Raw genomic sequence first — 23,792 nt, 5'->3', positions numbered from 1 at the left:
AAACACAATCAAACAGTTGAAGGAATTAAAAATGGAAATAGAAGCAATCAAGAAAGAACACATGGAAACAACCCTGGATATAGAAACCAAAAGAAGAGACAAGGAGCTGTAGATACAAGCTTCACCAACAGAATACAAGAGATGGAAGAGAGAATCTCCAGAGCAGAAGATTCCATAGAAATCATTGACTCAACTGTCAAAGATAATGTAAAAGCGGAAAAAAAAGCTACTGGTCCAAAACATACAGGAAATCCAGGACTCAATGAGAAGATCAAACCTAAGGATAATAGGTATAGAAGAGAGTGAAGACTCCCAGCTCAAAGGACCAGTAAATATCTTCAACAAAATCATAGAAGAAAACTTCCTAACCTAAAAAAAGAGATACCCATAGGCATACAAGAAGCCTACAGAACTCCAAATAGATTGACCAGAAAAGAAACACCTCCCACATAATAGTCAAAACACCAAACGCACAAAATAAAGAAAGAATATTGAAAGCAGTAAGGGAAAAAGGCCAAGTAACATATAAAGGCAGACCTATCAGAATCACACCAGACTTTTCGCCAGAAACTATGAAGGCCAGAAGATCCTGGACTGATGTCATACAGACCCTAAGAGAACACAAATGCCAGCCCAGGTTACTGTATCCTGCAAAACTCTCAATCAACATAGATGGAGAAACCAAGATATTCCATGACAAAACCAAATTTACACAATATCTTTCTACAAATCCAGCACTACAAATGATAATAAATGGTAAAGCCCAACATAAGGAGTCAAGCTATACCCTAGAAGAAGCAAGAAACTAATCGTCTTGGCAACAAAACAAAGAGAAGAAAAGCACACAAACATAACCTCACATCCAAATATGAATACAACCGGAAGCAATAATCACTATTCCTTAATATCTCTCAACATCAATGGCCTCAACTCCCCAATAAAAAGACATAAATTAACAAACTGGATACGCAACGAGGACCCTGCATTCTGCTGCCTACAGGAAACACACCTCAGAGACAAAGACAGACACTACCTCAGAGTGAAAGGCTGGAAAACAACTTTCCAAGCAAATGGTCAGAAGAAGCAAGCTGGAGTAGCCATTCTAATATCAGATAAAATCAATTTTCAACTAAAAGTCATCAAAAAAGATAAGGAAGGACACTTCATATTCAGGAAAAATCCACCAAGATGAACTCTCAATCCTAAATATCTATGCCCCAAATACAAGGGCACCTACATACGTAAAAGAAACCTTACTAAAGCTCAAAACACACATTGCACCTCACACAATAATAGTGGGAGATTTCAACACCCCACTCTCATCAATGGACAGATCATGGAAACAGAAATTAAACAGAGATGTAGACAGACTAAGAGAAGTCATGAGCCAAATGGACTTAACGGATATTTATAGAACATTCTATCCTAAAGTAAAAGGATATACCTTCTTCTCAGCTCCTCATGGCACTTTCTCCAAAATTGACCATATAATTGGTCAAAAAACGGGCCTTAACAGGTACAGAAAGATAGAAATAATCCCATGCGTTCTATCGGACCACCACGGCCTAAAGCTGGTCTTCAATAACAATAAGGGAAGAATGCCCACATATACGTGGAAATTGAACAATGCTCTACTCAATGATAACCTGGTCAAGGAAGAAATAAAGAAAGAAATTAAAAACTTTTTAGAATTTAATGAAAATGAAGATACAACATACCCAAACTTATGGGACACAATGAAAGCTGTGCTAAGAGGAAAACTCATAGCGCTGAGTGCCTGTAGAAAGAAACAGGAAAGAGCATATGTCAGCAGCTTGACAGCACACCTAAAAGCTCTAGAACAAAAAGAAGCAAATACACCCAGGAGGAGTAGAAGGCAGGAAATAATCAAACTCAGAGCCGAAATCAACCAAGTAGAAACAAAAAGAACCATAGAAAGAATCAACAGAACCAAAAGTTGGTTCTTTGAGAAAATCAACAAGATAGATAAACCCTTATCCAGACTAACGAGAGGACACAGAGAGTGTGTCCAAATTAACAAAATCAGAAATGAAAAGGGAGACATAACTACAGATTCAGAGGAAATTCAAAAAATCATCAGATCTTACTATAAAAGCCTATATTCAACAAAAACTTGAAAATCTCCAGGAAATGGACAATTTCCTAGTCAGATACCAGGTACCGAAGTTAAATCAGGAACAGATAAACCAGTTAAACAACCCCATAACTCCTAAACAAATAGAAGCAGTCATTAAAGGTCTCCCAACCAAAAAGAGCCCAGGTCCAGACGGGTTTAGTGCAGAATTCTATCAGACCTTCATAGAAGACCTCGTACCAATATTATCCAAACTATTCCACAAAATTGAAACAGATGGAGCACTACCGAATTCATTCTATGAAGCCACAATTACTCTTATACCTAAACCACACAAAGACCCAACAAAGAAAGAGAACTTCAGACCAATTTCCCTTATGAACATCGACGCAAAAATACTCAACAAAATTCGCAAACCGAATCCAAGAGCACATCAAAACAATCATCCATCATGATCAAGTAGGCTTCATCCCAGGCATGCAGGGATGGTTTAATATAACGGAAAACCATCAACGGATCCATTATATAAACAAACTGAAAGAACAAAACCACATGATCATTTCATTAGATGCTGAGAAAGCATTTGACAAAATTCAACACCCCTTCATGATAAAAAAAAGTCCTGGAAAGAATAGGAATTCAAGGCCCATACCTAAACATAGTAAAAGCCATATACAGCAAACCAGTTGCTAACATTAAACTAAATGGAGAGAAACTTGAAGCAATCCCACTAAAATCAGGGACTAGACAAGGCTGCCCACTCTCTCCCTACTTATTCAATATAGTTCTTGAAGTTCTAGCCAGAGCAATCAGACAACAAAAGGAAATCAAGGGGATACAGATTGGTAAAGAAGAAGTCAAAATATCACTATTTGCAGATGATATAATACTATATTTAAGTGATCCCAAAAGTTCCACCAGAGAACTACTAAAGCTGATAAACAACTTCAGCAAAGTGGCTGGGTATAAAATTAACTCAAATAAATCAGTAGCCTTCCTCTACACAAAAGAGAAACAGGCCGAGAAAGAAATTAGGGAAATGACACCCTTCATAATAGATCCAAATAATATAAAGTACCTCGGTGTGACTTTAACCAAGCAAGTAAAAGATCTGTATAATAAGAACTTCAAAACTCTGAAGAAAGAAATTGAAGAAGATCTCAGAAGATGGAAAGATCTCCCATGCTCATGGATTGGCAGGATTAATATAGTAAAATGGCCATTCTACCAAAAAGCGATCTACAGATTCAATGCAATCCCCATCAAAATACCAATCCAATTCTTCAAAGAGTTAGACAGAACAATTTGCAAATTCATCTGAATAACAAAAAACCCAGGATAGCTAAAACTATCCTCAACAATAAAAAAAAAGGACTTCAGGGGAATCACTATCCCAGAACTCAAGCAGTATTACAGAGCAATAGTGATAAAACTGCATGGTATTGGTACAGAGACAGACAGATAGACCAATGGAACAGAATTGAAGACCCAGAAATGAACCCACACACCTATGGGCACTTGATTTTTGACAAAGGAGCCAAAACCATCCAATGGAAAAAGATAGCATTTTCAGCAAATGGTGCTGGTTCAACTGAGGTCAACATGTAGAAGAATGCAGATCGATCCATGCTTATCACCCTGTACAAAGCTTAAGTCCAAGTGGATAAAAAGACCTCCACATCAAACCAGATACACTCAAACTAATAGAAGAAAAACTAGGAAGCATTTGGAACACATGGGCACTGGAAAAAATTTCCTGAACAAAACACCAATGGCTTATGCTCTAAGATCAAGAATCGACAAATGGGATCTCATAAAACTGCAAAGCTTCTGTAAGGCAAAAGGACACTGTGGTTAGGACAAAACGGCAACCAACAGATTGGGAAAAAGATCTTTACCAATCCTACAACAGATAGAGGCCTTATATCCAAAATATACAAAGAACTCAAGAAGTTAGACCAAGAGGGAGACAAATAACCCTATTAAAAAAATGGAGTTCAGAGCTAAACAAAGAATTCACAGCTGAGGAATACCGAATGGCTGAGAAACACCTAAAGAAATGTTCAACATCTTTAGTCATAAGGGAAATGCAAATCAAAACAACCCTGAGATTTCACCTCACACCAGTGAGAATGGCTAAGATCAAAAACTCAGGTGACAGCAGATGCTGGCAAGGATGCGGAGAAAGAGGAACACTCCTCCATTGTTGGTGGGATTGCAGACTGGTACAACCATTCTGGAAATCAGTCTGGAGGTTCCTCAGAAAATTGGACATTGAACTGCCTGAGGATCCAGCTATACCTCTCTTGGGCATATACCCAAAAGATGCCCCAACATATAAAAAAGACACGTGCTCCACTATGTTCATCGCAGCCTTATTTATAATAGCCAGAAGCTGGAAAGAACCCAGATGCCCTTCAACAGAGGAATGGATACAGAAAATGTGGTACATCTACACAATGGAATATTACTCAGCTATCAAAAACAATGACTTTGTGAAATTCGTAGGCAAGTGGATGGAACTGGAAAATATCATCCTGAGTGAGCTAACCCAATCACAGAAAGACATACATGGTATGCACTCACTGATAAGTGGCTATTAGCCCAAATGCTTGAATTACCCTAGATGCCTAGAACAAATGAAACTCAAGACGGATGATCAAAATGTGAATGCTTCACCCTTCTTTAAAAGGGGAACAAGAATACCCTTGGCAGGGAAGAGAGAGGCAAAAGATTAAAACAGAGACTGAAGGAACACCCATTCAGAGCCTGCCCCACATGTGGTCCATACATATACAGCCACCCAATTAGATAAGATGGATGAAGCAAAGAAGTGCAGGCCGACAGGAACTGGATGTAGATCTCTCCTGAGAGACACAGCCAGAATACAGCAAATACATAGGCGAATGCCATCATTAAACCGCTGAACTGAGAACGGGACCCCCGTTGAAGGAATCAAAGAAAGGACTGAAAGAGTTTGAAGGGGCTCGAGACCCCATATGAACAACAATGCCAACCAACCAGAGCTTCCAGAGACTAAGCCACTACCCGAAGACTATACATGGACTGACCCTGGGCTCCAACTTCATAGGTAGCAATGAATAGCCTAGTAAGAGCACCAGTGGAAGGGGAAGCCCTTGGTCCTGCCAAGACTGAACCCCCAGTGAACATGATTGTTGGGGGGAGGGCAGTAATAGGGGGGAGGATGGGGAGAGAAACATCCATATAGAAGGGGAGGGGAAGGGGTTAGGAGGATGTTGGCCCGGAAACCGGGAAAGGGAATAACAATCAAAATGTAAATAAGAAATGCCCAAGTTAAAAAAGATGAAAAAAAAATGCCCATCCTACCAAAGGCAAATCTACAGATTCAATGCAATCCCAACACAATTCTTCAAAGACATAGAAAGAGCAAGAGCAATTCTCAAATTCATCTGGAAATGCAAAAAAAAAAAAAAATAGAATAGGGAAAACAATTCTTTTTTTTTTTCATTATTTCTTTATATTTTTCTTTTTTTCTTTTATTGGATATTTTCTTTTTTTTTTTTACATTTCAAATGTTATCCCCTTTCCCCTCCAGAAAAACCCTATCCCATCCCCCTCCCCCTGCTTCTATGAGAATGTTCACCCACCCACCCACTCCTTACTGCCTCCCTGATCTGACATTCCCCTAAACTGGGACATCTAATCTTCACAAGACCAAAGATCTCTCCTCCCATTGATGCCCAACAAGGCCATCCTCTGCTACATATGCTGTTGAGTCATGAGTCACACCAGGTGTACTCTTTGGTTGGTGGTTTAGTCCCAGGGAGCTCTGGGGAGTTGGGTTAGTTGATATTGATGTTCTTTCTATGGGTTTGCAAAGCCTTTCAGCTCCTTCAGTCCTTTCTCTAACTCCTCCATTGGAGACCTCTTTCTCAGTCAAATGGTTGGCTGCCAGCATCTGGCTCTGTATTGATAAGGCTCTGGCAGAGCCTCTCAGGAGACATGCATATCAGGCTCCTGTCAGCAAGCACTTCTTGGCATCAGCATTAGTGACTGGGTTTGGTGACTGTATATGGGATGGATCCCCAGGTGTAGCAGTCTCTGGATGGCCAGAAAACAATTCTTAACAATAAAAGAACAGCTGGGAGAATCACCATCCCTGACCTCAATCTCTACTACAGAGGAATAGTGATAAAAACTGCATGTTATTGGTACAAAGACAGACAGGTTGATCAATGGAATAGAATTGAAGACCCAGAAATAAAACCACACACTTACACACACTTGATCTTTGACAAAATCAAAAATATACAATGGAAAGCATCTTCAATAAATGGTGCTGGTCTAACTGGCTGTCTGTATGTAGAAAAATGAAAATAGACCCATATTTGTCACCTGCACAAAGCTCAAGTCCAAGTAGATCAAGGACCTCAACATAAAACCAGATACACTGAATCTAATAGAAGAAAAACTAGGAAAGAGCCTTAAACTAATTGGCAAAGATAGATATGCTTAAATTACCCTAGATGCACAGAACACATGAAACTCAAGGCAGATGATCAAAATGAGATCTTCTTTAAAAGGGGAACAAGAATACCCTTGGCAGGGAATAGGGAGGCAAAGTTTAGAACAGAGGCAGAAGGAACACCCATTCAGAGCCTGCCCCACATATGACCCATACATATACAGCCACCAGACTAGATAAGATGGATGAAGCAAAGAAGTGCAGGCTGACAGGAACTGGGTGTCAATCTCTCCTGAGAGACACAGCCAGAATACAGCAAATACATAGGCGAATGCCAGTCAGAACCTACTGAACTGAGAATGGGACCCCCGTTGAAGGAATCAGAGAAAGGACTGAAAGAGCTTGAAGGGGCTTGAGACCCCATATGAACAACAATGCCAACCAACCAGAGTTTCCAGGAACTAAGCCACTACCCAAAGACTATGCATGGACTAACCCTGGGCTCTGACCTCATAGGTAGCAATGAATATCCTAGTAAGAGCACCAGTGGAAGGGGAAGCCCTTGGTCCTGCCAAGACTGAACCCCCAGTGAATGGGATTGTTGGGGGGAGGGCGGTAATGGGGGGAGGATGGGGAGGGGAACACCCACATTGAAGGGGAGGGGGAGGAGTTAGAGGGATGTTGGCCCAGAAAACGGGAAAGGGAATAACAATCGAAATGTATATAAGAAATACCCAAGTTAGTAAAGATGGGGAAAAAAAGAAATGATGTAAGAATGAAATAAACAATACTTTTTATATAATGTCAAAAAAAAGAAAAGAAAAAAGAAAGTATCTGAAAGCAAGTAAAGTTTGCTTAATGTAAAAATATTCAAACGCTGCTTCCTAATGGTGCCCTTTAAACTTCTCAGAGAGATCTGCTGAATATAGCACTTAAGATATTTAATGGAAGGAAGAAGGCGTAACAGGCTTCTTGTGGCAGGCATAAATAGCATCTTCTGGCCCTGAGGCCACTACCACCAAAGAAGACAGGGCCCAACAGATTCCACGAGGGACCTGCTTCAAGTGTAGCAACACTGGCTCCTGAACAAAGACCTGCTCCAAGCCTCACCCACCACTGGGGCCCTGCCCAAACTCTGGACAAGCAGGAGACTGTACAGTTGATTGAACCATCCTGTCTTGCCAAAGTAGATCAGTTCTCCAAGTTCCTCCTCCACAGGAAAATCTCTCAGATCTTCAGGACCTGGCATCCAAAAGCTAATGCTGCCCTGAGACTTCTGCCTCCAACAAAGTGGCAAACTCACCATGGAGGAGCCTAGGCTGACTGTCCAGGTAGCAGGTAAATCTTTGTCACTTTTAATTTATACAGAGGCCACTTGGACTATATTCCCTGCAGGCTCTGATAAAACATGTTTCTTAGATCTCTGTGATGGGTGTTGATAGCCAGCCCCTCCGACCTAGGGCTCTAGGGACTGTATTCTGTATTCTGTGCTCTGTGCTCTGTACTCTCTGGGGCCACCTGATCGGTCACTCCTTCATCATTCTGTCTAATTGCCCAGGCCACTGGTTGGACAGGACCTATCATGTCTAAATTATGCTTTAAGTTTTTTTTCATCCAACTCCTTCCTGAATGTTCCTTCTTCTCCCAACCTCTGAGGACAAGCCCCTGTGGTTTAGCTTTCTTTTAAATACAAACTGAATATGTTTTTTCTATTTTATATTAAATAATTAAATTGTGCCTATCATGGGGAAAAACAGATGCTAAGACAAATACCACCTTTTGGTGCTTCATCTATTCAAAGTTTAAAAGCCTGCTTTCACCACTAAAACATTCTCACTTTACAATAACGTTGGGTAGAAAAGATGTTGCCTAATGATGAGATGGGTTCTAATAAGATATATTAATCTAGTCTTAGTACAGTTATATGTACTGGCTACTAAAACTTTTTTAAAAATAATTAAAATTATTAATAGTCATGGGCTGAAAAAATTTTAATTTCCTTTGCTTGTTTTCTTTTCTAAATATAGAATTTTAAAAGGACTTCTCTTTGTGCCGGAGACATCTCTGTTGTTCAGTCTTTACCCACTGTTTCTTCTTCCAGTGGTGATGTAAGGACAATTGGGCCAAGGAAAGAGTGTTCGTGTTTCTATCTCAGAACCGTCTTTCAGGCCCTCAAGCTCTTCCTCCCCTTTGTCCTTTTTCCTTCCAGAAGTTTTTGTCTTATTACAGATGCATGTTCGTGTTTATGTTGATAAATCTTCAGGGTTTGATTTTGCTATGACTTGAAAGAGTGCACCTGCTTGAGATGTATGCAGACACTTATTAATGGCTTACCCTATGGTGAAGATTTCAATGCAGATTAAAATGGCAGAGGTATTACTGACCTCTTCTCGTCAACTTTAAAACTTTCATGTAAGCTTCAGGGAGCCATGACTTGGTTCCATCTGCCACAGTTCAAACTGGACAAAGAACCCTTGTCCAATAAGTACTCCTGTCAGTCAGAAGCTTAAACTTTCCTGCCTACCACCTGTTCCTAAGGGTGACTCCTTTCTTTCCCCTGGTCTTTAGGCTCTTTTACATCCTCCCAATTACAAGGACTATGGGTCAGGACTGAAAGTTTCAAATACATGTCCAAGATCTGCCTAAGTTCCTTAACTTTATCTTCTACCCATAGTCTATATCTATCCCAGAAGATTTCCACCTAACTGGCATATTCCATCCAGAAATCAACATTGGCTCTACTATTGCTCCAAAACAAGTTCGACTATCTAGCTTCAGTGATACTACAAAACCAGAGGCCCCTCGATTTGCTGTTCCTCAATAAAAAAAAAAAAATGTTGTTACTATGGGAACTAATCTGGCCAGCTCAACAAGAGTATTAAGAACCTTCAGGAGCTGACATGCAGAACTGGACCCCTGGGAGCAGACTTCAGTACAGAACTTTCACTATGGTATCCTTTGGGCTCTTGACTCATGCCTTTCCTCAGCCCTCTGACTTCTGTTTTCCCCAGAGTAAAAATTGCCCCCTATCTCTTCAGGTATTTTCAGGGAAGAATGAGCTGACCCGTTATTTAGTGAACCCGATGCTTCTGACAGAATTCACTCAGCTTTCATACCACTGCCTGCTAAATCGATCCTCTGCTTTGGCAGACCCCCTTTCTGACATTCCTACTCAGCCAGCGTAGTCAGAAGGCCACCATCACCCCTTATCAGCAACAAATGGCAATGTCAAAGTGCCAGAGCTGATGGCAGTGACTTGACCCTGACCTGAACTGGGTTTTGCTAGGAAATAGAAACCTCAAGTGTTTCTCAGAAGCTCTTAAAAGCTGCCTGAATACTCCTGACCACAACTATCAGCACCACATTTATCTTTTTTTTAAAAAAGCCCCCAATCTAACGACCTGGTTCCCCCTGGCAAGCCACTTGAGCAACCTCCTCTTGCCATCTTCCCATTTAAAAAAAAACTGAACAAGCTTTTGCAGCTGCTGCTGTACTATATTGGCCAAAGCAGTTGGATAGATTTTTTTTTAATTAACTGTTCTTTCTCTCCACAGAGAAGGTAGTTGTTAGGTTTTGTTGGTGGTGGTGCGTTCTTACATTCTGTTCTCTGGGATATTTTTGTAAATAAGAATCTTATAATTTATCTTTATTTTATGTACATTGATGTTTTGCCTGCATGTGTGCTGTGTAAGGATGTCAGATCCTGGAGTTATAGACCATTGCGAGCCACCATGTGAGTGCTGGGAATTGAACCCCGGTCCTCTGGAACAGCAGTAAGTAATCTTAACTACTAAGCCATTTCTCCAGCCCCTAATTTTATAATAATAATAATAAAATCATTGTATGGAGATGGGACATATCTTTGCTATTGAATTTCTGAAAGCATAGTAGAGTTTGAAGGATATATGATGAGTCCTTGAAGAGTTTTAGAATTTTCACTGTATCTTGATCTGGTTGAGGGTTGCACAATGTATGTATTCATTGAGTTGTACGTATTCATGCACCTTAACTTTGTGATTTTATCTCTTTTGAAATTAAAACAGACAAATGGAGATGCTCAGAGCCCAAGGTTGTACCGTGATTGGGCTTCTGAGCATCGCTCTCTAATGATAAATCCAGGAAATGGTTGAATAAATACACTCCTCGCTGAACCATTAGTCTGCATCTCTATATCAAAACCCTTTGACTACCTCTAGCCCCATAAATTCCTCATCATTTATTACCAAATGCATCAGTGAGAAAATTTATCTTTAAACCATTTTAATAGGAACAGTAGGAAACCTACCTCACAAGGGACAGGAGGCATATCCGCTTACGCAAGTTAGGTGTACGGAACAAGTCCCATAGGGAAGATTTTGTCTGTGAGGCCTCCAGCTCCTCCTTCATGATTGTTCTCACAACCTTCAACAGCATTAATGAACTGTTTAGTTGTCACAAAGTGATGAGCACTGAGGGTATACTGGGCACCTGCAAAGAACTAGATCAATAGTTTCTGTTTCCGCTAGTGAAAAATATAAACATCAAAGAAATAATGTCAGCTATAAAAGGGGTAAGCAATATGAAACCAAGAGAGTTTTTAAAAATCTGCAGTAAAGATATGTTAAGCAAGGACGTATAGACAGATTCAGAATATTGAAGGTAGAGTACAGAAAGATACAGATTAGGAGGAAAAAACAAGTGAAGACTCATTTAGATTGTAGTCTATAGAGGTTTGACCGGGAGGGTTCCCCATAGGCTCATGTATTTGAACACTGTTTAACAGATACAATGGCACAAGTAACCTCCCATAACCTATAACCTGTGTACCTCCCAGGAGATCTGTAGTAACCAAGACACAGGTGAGAATCTTGCCCAAATGTCCATGCCAGTTGGGACATCTACAGAACCCAGCTGACAGGGGTTCTACCTGCCCTCCTAGCTCCAACTTCCTTTGAGTCCACTTCTCTACTCAGGCCAGATCATCTGGTCTGATACCTCCCACACCCTACAGCCTGTCTGCCTCCTAGGATGTACACAGTAACCAGGGACACAGGAGGCCTATTCTAACAAGAGACACGGGAGTCCCACCCTGACCAGAGACAGCACTGCCTGCCTAAAAGGAAATGAACATTAACCCAGGATCTAAGAGCTCTACCTGACTCCAAGGAATCTTGCTCCAGTCAGAGATACCCAGGCCAGTTAACATCAGAATAATCGGATGGCATGCGCAAGACTAGAAATGACAGAACTTAATGTAATTTAGCACCATCAGAACCCAGTTATCCCACAACCTGGTTACATTAACATGACTGAAAAGCAAGATAATGACCTAAAATTCCATCTCATGAAGATGGTAGAGGCCTTCAATGAGGATATAAATAACTCCATTAAAGAAATACAGGGTTAGACCGCAGGGAGACAAATAACCCTATTAAAAAATGGGGTTCAGAGCTAAACAAAGAATTCACAGCTGAGGAATGCCGAATGGCTGAGAAACACCTAAAGAAATGTTCAACATCTTTAGTCATCAGGGAAATGCAAATCAAAACAACCCTGAGATTTCACCTCACACCAGTGAGAATGGCTAAGATCAAAAACTCAGGTGACAGCAAATGCTGGCAAGGATGCGGAGAAAGAGGAACACTCCTCCATTGTTGGTGGGGTTGCAGACTGGTACAACCATTCTGGAAATCAGTCTGGAGGATCCTCAGAAAATTGGACATTGAACTGCCTGAGGATCCAGCTATACCTCTCTTGGGCATATACCCAAAAGATGCCCCAACATATAAAAAAGACACGTGCTCCACTATGTTCATCGCAGACTTATTTATAATAGCCAGAAGCTGGAAAGAACCCAGATGCCCTTCAACAGAGGAATGGATACAGAAAATGTGGTACATCTACACAATGGAATATTACTCAGCTATCAAAAACAATGACTTTATGAAATTCATAGGCAAATGGTTGAACTGAAAATATCATCCTGAGTGAGCTAACCCAATCACAGAAAGACATACATGGTATGCACTCATTGATAAGTGGCTATAGCCCAAATGCTTGAATTACCCTAGATGCCTAGAACAAATGAAATTCAAGACGGATGATCAAAATGTGAATGCTTCACTCCTTCTTTAAAAAGGGGAATAAGAATACCCTTGGCAGGGAAGAGAGAGGCAAAAGATTAAAACAGAGACTGAAGGAACACCCATTCAGAGCCTGCCCCACATGTGGCCCATATATATACAGCCACCCAATTAGACAAGATGGATGAAGCAAAGAAGTGCAGAAGTGTAGATCGCTCCTGAGAGACACAGCCAGAATACAGCAAATTCAGAGGCCTATGCCAGCAGCAAACCACTGAACTGAGAATAGGACCCCCGCTGAAGGAATCAGAGAAAGAACTGGAAGAGCTTGAAGGGGCTCGAGACCCCATATGTACAACAATGCCAAGCAACCAGAGCTTCAGGACTAAGCCACTACCTAAAGACTATACATGGACTGACCCTGGACTCTGACCTCATAGGTAGCAATGAATATCCTAGTAAGAGCACCAGTGGAAGGGGAAGCCCTGGGTCCTGCTAAGACTGAACCCCCAGTGAACTAGACTGTTGGGGGAGGGGAGGCAATGGGGGAGGGTGGGGAGGGGAACACCCATAAGGAAGGGGGGGGGGATGTTTGCCCGAAACTGGGAAAGGAATAACACTCGAAATGTATATAAGAAATATTCAAGTTAATAAAAAAAAAAAAGAAATACAGGAAAACAGAGGCAGACGGGTAGAAAGTCTTAAAGAAGAAACAAATCCCTTAAAGAAATACAGGAAAATAAATCAAACAAGTGAGGGAATTGAACGAGATGGCCTGAGAACCAAAAATAGAAACAATTATGAAAACACAAAAGGAGGCAACCCTGGAGATGGACAATTTAGGAAAGTGGTCAGGAGCTACAGGTGCAAGTATTACCAACAAAATACAAGACATAGAAGAGAGAGTCTCAGGTGTAGAAGATACCATAGAAGATATTGACACAATGGTTAAAGAAAATACACAGTGCAAAAAGCTCCTATCTCAAAATATTCAGGAAATTTAGGACACAATGAAAAGACCAAACCTAAGGATAATAGGTGTAGAAGAGAATGAAGATTCTCAACTCAAAGGATCATTAAATATCTTCAACAAAATCATAGATGAAAACTTTCCTAGAAAGAGATGAGATGGCCAAAAATGTACAAGAAGCATACAGAATACCAAGTAGATTGGACCAGAAAAGAAATTTCTCCCACCACATAAGAATCGAAACATTAAATACTCAGAACAAAGACCAAATATTAAAAGCCATAACGGAAAAAGGTCAAGTAACTTATAAAGGCAGGCCTATCAGAATTATACCAGACTTCTAAACTGAGACTCTAAAAGACAGAAGAACCTAGACAAATGTCATCTAGACCCTAAGAGAACACAAATGCCAGCCTAGGATACTATACCCAACAAAACTCTCAATCACCATAGATGGAGAAACCAAGATATTTTGTGACAAAACCAAATTTAGACAATATTTTCCATTAATCCAGCCCTACGGAGGATACTGGAAGGAAATCTCCAACACAAGGAAGGAAACTGCATCTAAGAAAACACATCTTACAACAAACCCAGAAGAGAATCATACATACATACATACTATCACTTCCAGCAACAAAAATAATAGGAACTAGCAATCATCTATCTGTAACAGCTCTCAACATCAATGGACTCAACTACCCAGTAAAAAGGCACAGACTAACAGACTGGATACAGAAACAGGATCTAGCATTTTGCTGCATACAAGAAACATATCTCAGCGACAACGGCAGACACTACCTCAGAATAAAAACTTTTCCAAGCAAATGATCCCAAGGAACAAGCTAGTGTTGCCATTCTAATATCCAATAAAATAGATTTTCAACCAAAAGTTATCAAACAGTATGAGGAAGGATGCTTCATATTCATCAAAGGAAAAATCCACCAAGAGGAATTCTCAATTCTGAACATCTAGGCCCCAAATGCAAGGGTACCCACATTCATAAAGGAAACTTTACTAAAGTCAAAGCACACATTGAAACTCACAAAACTCCAATACCCCGTTCTCACCAATGGACTGGTCACTGAAACAGAAACTAAGCAGACACAAAGAAACTGAAGTTATGAACCAAATGAACTTAACAGATATCTACAGAACATTTCAACCCAAACCAAGAGAATATACCTTCTTCTCAGAACCTCATGGAAACTTCTCCAAAACTGACCATATAATCGAACACGAAACAAAACTCAACAGATTCAAGAAGATTGAAATAACCTCGTGCTTTCTATCAGATCACCACAGACTAAGGCTAGACTTCAACAACAACAAAAACAACAGAAAGCCATGGAAACGGAACAACTCTCTGCTCTATGATAACTCTGTCAGGAAAGGAATAAAGAAGGAAATCAAAGACTTTATAGAATTCAATGAAAATGAAGAAGCATCATACCTGAAATTATGAGACACAATGAAAGCTGTGTTAAGAGGAAAAGTCACAGTACTAAGTGCCTCCATGAAGAAATCTGAGAACTATCATACAAGCAACTTAACAGCACATCTGAAAGCTCTATAAAGGAAAGAAGCAAACACACCCATGAGGAGTGGACAGCAGGAAATAATCAAACTCAGGACTGAAATCAACCATGTAGAAACAAAAAGAACCATACAAAAAATCAACAAAACCAGGAACTGATTCTTTGAGAAAAATCTACAAGATAGATAAACCCTTAACCAAACTAAAGGGCCCAGAGGCAGTATCTAAATTAACAAAATCAGAAATGAAAAGGGAGTCCTAACAACAGAAACTGAGGAAATTCAAAAAAATCATCAGAACCTACTACAAAAGCCTATACCCAACATAACTGGAAAATCTAGATGAAATGGATGATTTTCTAGACAGATACCACATACAAAGTTAAATCAAGATCAGGTAAACTGTCTAAACAATCCCATCACCCCTAAAGAAATACAGTCATTAAAAACCTCCCAACCAAAAAGAGCCTGCGGCAAGCTGCTTTTAGTGCAGAATTCTACCAGACCTTTAAAGAAGAGCTAATACCAATATTCCCCAAACTATTTCACAAGATAGAAACAGAAGAGCACTACCTAGCTCATTCTATGAAGCCACAGTTACTCTAATACCTAAACCACACAAAGACCCAAAAAGGAAGAAAATTTTAGACCAATTTTGCTTATGAATATCAATGCAAAATTACTCAATGAAATTCGTGCAAACCAAATCCAAGAACACATCAAAACGAACCTTCATCAAGATCAAGTAGGCTTCATCCCCAGGGAATGCTGGGATGGTTCAATAAATGAAAATTCATCAGCATAATATACTATGTAAACATACATAGCTTCATTAGATGCTAAAAATGCCTTCTACAAAATACAACACCCCTTCATGCTAAAAAGTCCTAGAGAGATCAGGAATTCATGGCACATACTTAACTGTAATAAAAGCAATATATAGCAAACTAACAGCCAACATCAAATTAAATGGAGAGAAACTTGACTCAATCCACTAAACTCCAGGACAAGACAAGGTTGCCCACTCTCTCCCTATCTAATCAATATTGTACTTAAAGTTCTAGCTAGAGCAATTAGAAAACAGGATATCAAACGGATACAAATTGAAAAGGAAAAAGTCCAAGTACCACTATTTGCAGATGATATGATTGTATACATAACTGACCCCCAAAATTCCACCAAAGAATTACTACAGGTGATTAAAAAACTACAGCAAAGTAAAGGGTTATAAAATTAACTCAAGCAAATCAGTAGCCTTCCTTTACACAAATGATAAACAGGCTTAGAAAGAAATTAGGGAAACATTACCCTTCACAATAGCCATAAATAATATAAAATATCTTGGGATAACTTGAACCAAGCAAGCGAAATATCTATATGACAAGAAGTTCAAATACCTGAAAAAAGAAACTGAAGAAGATCTCAGAAGATGGAAAGATCTCCCATGCTCATAGATTTGGAGGATTAACATAGTGAAAACAGCCATTTTACCAAAAGTAGTCTACAGATTCAATCCCCATCAAAATTCTAACACCGGTGATGCCAAGCATTCTGAAGACACTATTTGACAAAGTTCCAGATGGATATTCGCTGCACACCTTTTGCTACACTTATGCTTCTTACTGTGAAGGCCTCTCTCCAAAAGCTAGAGCTGAGATAACAAAAGGCAAGTGTGAACAACAATGAAATTAATTTGAAGGTCCCCCTGGGAAAAAAGTTATGCAGAAAATTGAGTCTTTCCTAAGAACTTATGACTTAAATAAATATTCAGATCACTAATGAGTGTTGTTAGTAAGCATGAACAAGAGGATTTGAGGAGAGTTATTAAAGAAGAAAAACTTAGGGAAATTTTAGAAGCTGACAAGCTTTAATTGAATTGCTGCATTTTTAATGTTCAAATTTAGAAACAAGGAATTTGTTTGCATAGGAAGATATTTTGATCATGTAAGTTTATGACAAGCCTTAGTAACTTCCTGGAGGCAAAAGTAAGGAGTTTTAGGAACCCTAATGTTCTTCTGTTCTTTACAGAATTGTAATAAAGTTAGGAATTGTACTGAAACAAGGGTTCAAGACACAGACACAGAGGAAGGCATCCAGGCTCAGTGAACTGCCTGCCTTCTGAACAGACTTGTCAGACCAGAACTTTACTGATAGATCACCCTTGCTTAAGCAAAGGGGCTGAACAATATTTTAAGAATAAAAGAAAAAGGACGGTGGCCTTATGCCAAATATAAAAGAAATATAGAGGAAGGAAAGGAAGATTAAGTAAGGGTTAAAGGTTGAAGTTCTATAGAAAGTCAAGGCTGATCTATTAATCATATGCCAAAATGAAACAAAACCAAATTCAAATAGAGTCATCCTATCTATCATTCCTGTAACCACAAGGCTTTATGACACCAATCTTAAGGAAGAAAGATAATGAGTTTAAAGAAAATTGATTTTATCATAATGTTAATTTTTGTTCTTATAAAATTGCTGTTTGCTCACTTTGTTCCTCCTTCAATATTCTTATGTAATCAAGGAAGACTTTAGAAAAAAATGTATTTTGAAAAGCTGTGTAACCAATGCATAAAAATTCTGAGGAAACGATTTTATGTATAAACAAAGCTTAAAAGAGACAAAAATTGTCAGAGTAGGAAAAGCCATACCAAGATGTGCTTCCTCTCTGTCCTCTGGTGAAGCAAATGATGTTCTGTGTCTGATCCTTCACTGGGGACTCTGGATGCTACTGCCTTCCAGGTAGCCTTCTTGCAGACACCTCAGGGTTGATCTGTGCACCTATGCCCCAGGAAGCCTTACAGTGCTACTTCCTGGTATATAACACCCCCCACGCCACCCCCTCTATCCCCCATGTCTAAACAGGACATGGGACAGTCAACCTGCTCTCCCAACTGCTAGCACTGCAGGCTGCCTGAGACTAGCGCACACAATGATGGCTGCAACACAAACAAAAGACAGAGAGCTATCTCAGAAGCACAAAAGCTCTAGGACTTTACTGGCCCCTCCTGTGAATAGGAGAGGACTGCAGTGTCCTGAATGGAACAGCAGAGGGAGACAAAGGTATGAAAAGCTCTGGATCAGGTACTAAGAATTATAAATTAATTGGGATTTGGGTTTTTATGGGATATTTTGAAAGGATTGGCAAGGTTGTATTTAAAGAAAATTGATAGGTTGTCAATTATTATTACAATGGTTACTTTCTTGGTTTGTCATGTCTTCTCAAAAGACAGGGCACTATACAAAAAATTATGAGCCTTAGATAAGGGATTAGAGGAAGTGAGGTTACAGGACTTTTTAGGTCAAGATAAGTGACAGAGAGATGAAAATGAAGGTGGCAGACAGGAACTGGAAAAGATGCTAGAACAGAAGATGCAGAAATTCATAGATCAGACTGAACAGCAAAGAGATAGTGATAAAATTTGGAAGCAGAGTCTAGGGAATAATTTACTAAAGCTAGTATATCAAAATAAGGTAGATGCTACAATATCAGAATCACAACATAAAGAGAAGTTAAAATTATGGAAACGGGGCCTAGAACAGAAGATACAGGAATTTGTAGAGCAGCATGAACAACCGAATGAGAAATTTAAGACTTGACAACATGGCTGAGAGGAGACATTAGCATTAAAGGCACAGGAATCAATAGGTCATAATAAGTGACAGAGAGAAGAAGATGAAGGTTGGAGGAGCTAGAACAAAGAATACTACAGCTCACAGATCAGACTGAGTGTCAGAAAGTAATGGGGATTGGAGGCAAGACTTGGAGGAGAACCTTTTTAAATTAATCAAAGTAAAGTACACAGCAAAATATCAGAATTACAATTAAAGAAAAAATTAAAATGTGGAAACAGAACCTTGAACAGAGAATACAGGAACTTAAGGAACAGGAGGATCAACAAAAGTAGAGATATATAACATGGGCCCAGACCTTAAGGGAAGAACTTAAAATATCAATTAGGGGAGGTGCTCAGGTGAGATACTGGGGGCAGCATACCATGACAGGGACTGCCCAGAGTAGGCCAGGGTGGAGACATCTCAGAAGCCCATGGCAGCTCTTTGTAAGAAACAGTTGTTCCCCAATGCCAACCAACCAGAGCTTCCAGGGACTAAGCCACTACCCAAAGACTATACATGGACTAACCCTGGACTCTGACCTCATAGGTAGCAATGAATAGCCTAGTAAGAGCACCAGTGGAAGGGGAAGCCCTTGGTCCTGCCAAGACTGAACCCCCAGTGAACGTGATTGTTAGCAGGAGGGCAGTAATTGGGGGAGGATGGGGAGGGGAACACCCATAGAGAAGGGGAGGGGGAGGGGTTAGAGGGATGTTGGCCCAGAAACCAGGAAGGAGAATAACAATTGAAATGTAAATAAGAAATACTCAAGTTAATAAAGATGAAAAAAAAAGAAAGAGAGAAAACAGTTGTTCCCATTTCTCCTAATCTTAACCCTAGACAACAGCTATATAGATTCCATATGTGTGTGACTGCTTTTCAGTTGGCCTTGGGGTGCATAATTATTCTATTACATCTGACTTTCATATTTCTTTCTCCTTTTGCTCTGGTGAATTCTGTGAAACTAGATGTTCCTTGATGTAATGATTCTTAAACAATTAAAATTTGAGACATAGGGACATGGCACCACAAAATCCTAATGGCCCAGGTGCATGTTGTGGGCTCTTTTTAGAAACAATGTAATAACCGCACAATGGTAGTTCCAGATTAATGCTTGACTTGCAAAGAATGTTTGAAGAAATTATTAGAAAATAAAACAGAACCAACATTGGGACCCCAAAAAAGAAAAAAATCTATTGAAGTTATGAAATAAGTTTTGCACAACATTTGAGGGTAGTTCCTGAAAAAGCAAGTATAGAATACATAAAATTTTATACCAGTAAAACTGAGTCAAAAACACTTGGACTCTGAGGAGAGTCATTGTGTACAATGTGCAGAAGCAGAAAGCTAGCAGAACCACTGAGTTAAGGGTTAACTTGATTCTTTCTGGCCACTGCCTGGCAGCTTTGCCTGTGTCATTTATCATTAGAGCTTCACAAGAAAACGCAGGTAGCTGACCTTGGAGCTCTGAGCTCTGAAGTATAATAAGTTAAAAGTTAAAGTTTAAATAATGGTAAGGTTGCAATTATTATAATTTTGGCCAAAGGCCTGGGCATAGGAAAAGCTTGAAACTTTGGATAGCCCCACTTTGTGTCAATATTTTGTACAACAACCACTGGAGATGATTCAAAAACAATGTCCTCAGTTCATTATTTGACATTATATGAATGATATCCTATTGGCTGATTCAGATGTAAATATTCTAGAAAGAATGTTTGATGAAGAAATAAATAAATAAATGTATAAAATAAAACCTTGCCTTGCTGAGGATTGCAAATCACCCCTTTAAAAAAATACTAAGAGGATCATCCCACAGTTCCCTACACCCAAATCCTGTGGGAAAGAGAGCTAAACACCTAGAAGTGCAGACACCCTGAGACCGCAGGACAGACTGCAACTTCTGCACATCTCTGCCTACATTCCTGCTCCATGGAGAAACTTCACAGTGCATCTGGACACAGGAATATAGGAATAGTCAGCTGCCAGTACCTGTGGTTCTGGTCTGTACCCAGGACTGAACTGAACCAGTCAAACAGCTCCCTGCACCCAAATCCTGTGGGGGAGAGAGTTGGACCCTAAGAAGTATGGACACTCCTGAGAAGTCAGAGGAGACTACCCTCTGCCCACAGTCCAGAGCCAAGAGGGAATTGCCTAGTGCCAAGGACATAGGAGCAATCAGAGGCAGGACTATTCTGATTCGTGTCCGTGCCTAGAGCTGAAAGACAGTCACCAGGAGTGCATACACACCTGAAATCAGAGTACCTGCTCTCAGGAAAGGCTGAAAGAAAACAGGAAAACCGTTCTACAGGAGTGCTGACACAGAGGCCTAGAGCAGGTTCAAGTCATTCTCAGAAACAGCAAGACAAGCAAACACCAGAGACAACCCAATGGCTAGAGGCAAGCACAGGAACCTAAGCAACAGAAACCAAGACCACTTGGCATCATCAGAGCTCAGTTCTCCCATCAAAGAAAATACTGGATATCCAAACACACCAGAAAAACAAGATTTATATTTAAAGTGACATTTTATGATAATGATGGAGGACTTTGAGAAGGACATAAAGAACTCCCTTAAAGAAATGCAGGGGACTGGAGAGATGGCTCAGCAGTTAAGAGCACTGAATGCTCTTCCAGAGGTCCTGAGTTCAAATCCCAGCAACCACATGGTGGATCACAACAATCTGTAATGAGATCTGGTGTCCTTTTATGGTGTGTCTGAAGACAGCTACAGTGTACTTACAATAAATGAATAAATAAATCTTTCTTTAAGAAAAGAAATGCATGGAAAAAAGTAAACAAGTAGAAGCACTTAGAGAGGAAACAAAAAAAAAAAACCCTGAAAGAATTACAGGAAAACACAACAAAACATGTGAAGGAATTGAACAAAACTGTTCAGGATTTAAAAATGGAAACAATAAAGAAAGCACAAAGGGAGACAACCCTAGACATAAAAAACCTCAGGAAGAGACAAGAAGTCGTAGATACAAGCATTACCAATAGAATACAAGAAATAGAAGAGAGACTCTCAGGTGCAGAAGATACCATAGAAAACATTGAAACAACTGTGAAAGATAATGTAAAACACAAAAAGCTCCTAGCCCAAAACATCCAAGAAATCCAGGACACAATGAGAAGATCAAACCTAAGGTAAATAGGTGTAAAAGAAAGTGAAGACTCCCAACTTAAAGGACCAGTAAATATCTTCAACAAAATTATAGAAGAAACTTCCCTAACCCAAAGAGATGCCCATAAATGTACAAGAACCCTGCAGAACTCCAAACATATAGGACCAGAAGAGAAATCCTCTCAGAAGAGAAATCAGTCTGAGGTTCCTCAGAAAATTGGACATTGAACTACCTGAGGACCCAGCTATACCTCTCTTGGGCATATACCCAAAAGATGCCCCAACATATAACAAAGACACGTGCTCCACTATGTTCATCGCAGCCTTATTTATAATAGCCAGAAGCTGGAAAGAACCCAGATGTCCTTCAACAGAAGAATGGATACAGAAAATATGGTACATCTACACAATGGAATATTACTCAGCTATCAAAAACAATGACTTTATGAAATTCATAGGCAAGTGGATGGAACTGGAAAATATCATCCTGAGTGAGGTAACCCAACCACAGAAAAACACATGGTATGCACTCATTGATAAGTGGCTATTAGCCCAAATGCTTGAATTACCCTAGATGCCTAGAACAAATGAAACTCAAGACGGATGATCAAAATGTGAATGCTTCACCCTTCTTTAAAAGGGGAACAAGAATACCCTTGGCAGGGAATAGAGAGGCAAAGATTAAAACAGAGGCGGAAGGAATACCCATACAGAGCCTGCCCCACATGTGGCCCATACATATACAGCCATCCAATTAGACAAGATGGATGAAGCAAAGAAGTGCAGGCCGGGGGTTGGGGATTTAGCTCAGTGGTAGAGCACTTGCCTAGGAAGCGCAAGGCCCTAGGTTCGGTCCCCAGCTCCGAAAAAAAGAACCAAAAAAAAAAGAAGTGCAGGCCGACAGGAACCGGATGTAGATCTGTCCCGAGAAACACAGCCAGAATATGGCAAATACATAGGCAAATGCCATCATTAAACCACTGAACTGAGAACGGGACCCCCATTGAAGGAATCAGAGAAAGGACTGAAAGAGCTTGAAGGGGCTTGAGATCTCGTATGAACAACAATGCCAACCAACCAGAGCTTCCAGGGACTAAGCCACTACCCAAAGACTATACATGGACTGACCCATAGTTTTAGCTGCATATGTAGCAGAGGATGGCCTTGTTGGCCACCAATGAAAGGAGAAGCCCCTGATCCTGCCAAGACTGGAAACCCAGTGTTAGGGAATGTCAGAGGGTGCTGGAAGGGGAGGTGGATGGGGAGGGGAACACCCTCATAGAAGAAAGGGGATTGGGAAGGGATAGGGGGTTTATGTCCAGGAAACCGGGAAAGGGAATAACATTTGAAATGTTTTGGAAATAAAAGAATCCAATAAAAGTAAAATAAATAAATAAATAAATAGGTTCCATTAAGGAAAGGCTTCATGCTCTTCATTGAAACAATGGGAAATGTGTTAAAGAGCAAGACCCCACCACCTAAGCTTTCAGCTTGTGAAAAAAGAAAGCCTAAGAAAAAACATGGTTTTTCAACATAAAATGTTGCAATAGTAGAAGTGAGCCAGGCACAACCCAGTTTGGTAGCATCGTGCAAGTAGCACTGACTTTGGAACCATTAAAAACGCAAGAATGAGGAGACCATGAATTCTCCCTTTGTAGTTTCAGAGAGCCTAGTGTCAGTCAAATGTATGTCAGCACTGGAGTCACTACAAGAAGTCCCTTGTAGTCCAGGAGGCCTCCAGAGTTCATTGTATAAAGCCGTAAAAGGGAAGCCTGGGTTTCAGTGGAAACCCCAAGATGTGGGAGATGCCAGGGCCATGGGACATCTGCCAAGAAGAACTGAATGCAGTGAAGATATGTGTTGCAAGCATGAAGTCCAAAGGCATAGAGCCCATCTAAGCCCTTTCCAACTTCAGATCTAGACACTTGACATGGGTTTACAGAAG

At 40.1% G+C, this 23,792-nt stretch overlaps 1 protein-coding gene across 2 annotated transcripts in view; it reads right to left on the bottom strand.

Moving 5' to 3' along the window:
* Positions 1-23,792, bottom strand: part of LOC116893634 (solute carrier family 22 member 19-like) — a 56,085-nt gene that overhangs the window by 18,433 nt on the left and 13,860 nt on the right. For both annotated transcript variants that reach the window (XM_032895346.1, XM_032895347.1), the window contains one exon: positions 10,828-10,943. In XM_032895346.1, coding sequence (XP_032751237.1) covers positions 10,828-10,943 — 116 coding nt within the window. The remainder of the gene's footprint in view (positions 1-10,827; positions 10,944-23,792) is intronic.

Source organism: Rattus rattus, chromosome 2, assembly GCF_011064425.1.
Source record: "Rattus rattus isolate New Zealand chromosome 2, Rrattus_CSIRO_v1, whole genome shotgun sequence".
NCBI lineage: Eukaryota > Metazoa > Chordata > Mammalia > Rodentia > Muridae > Rattus > Rattus rattus.
The sequence above is the reverse complement of the archived record's forward strand: the minus strand, read 5'-3'. Positions and strand labels throughout refer to the sequence as shown.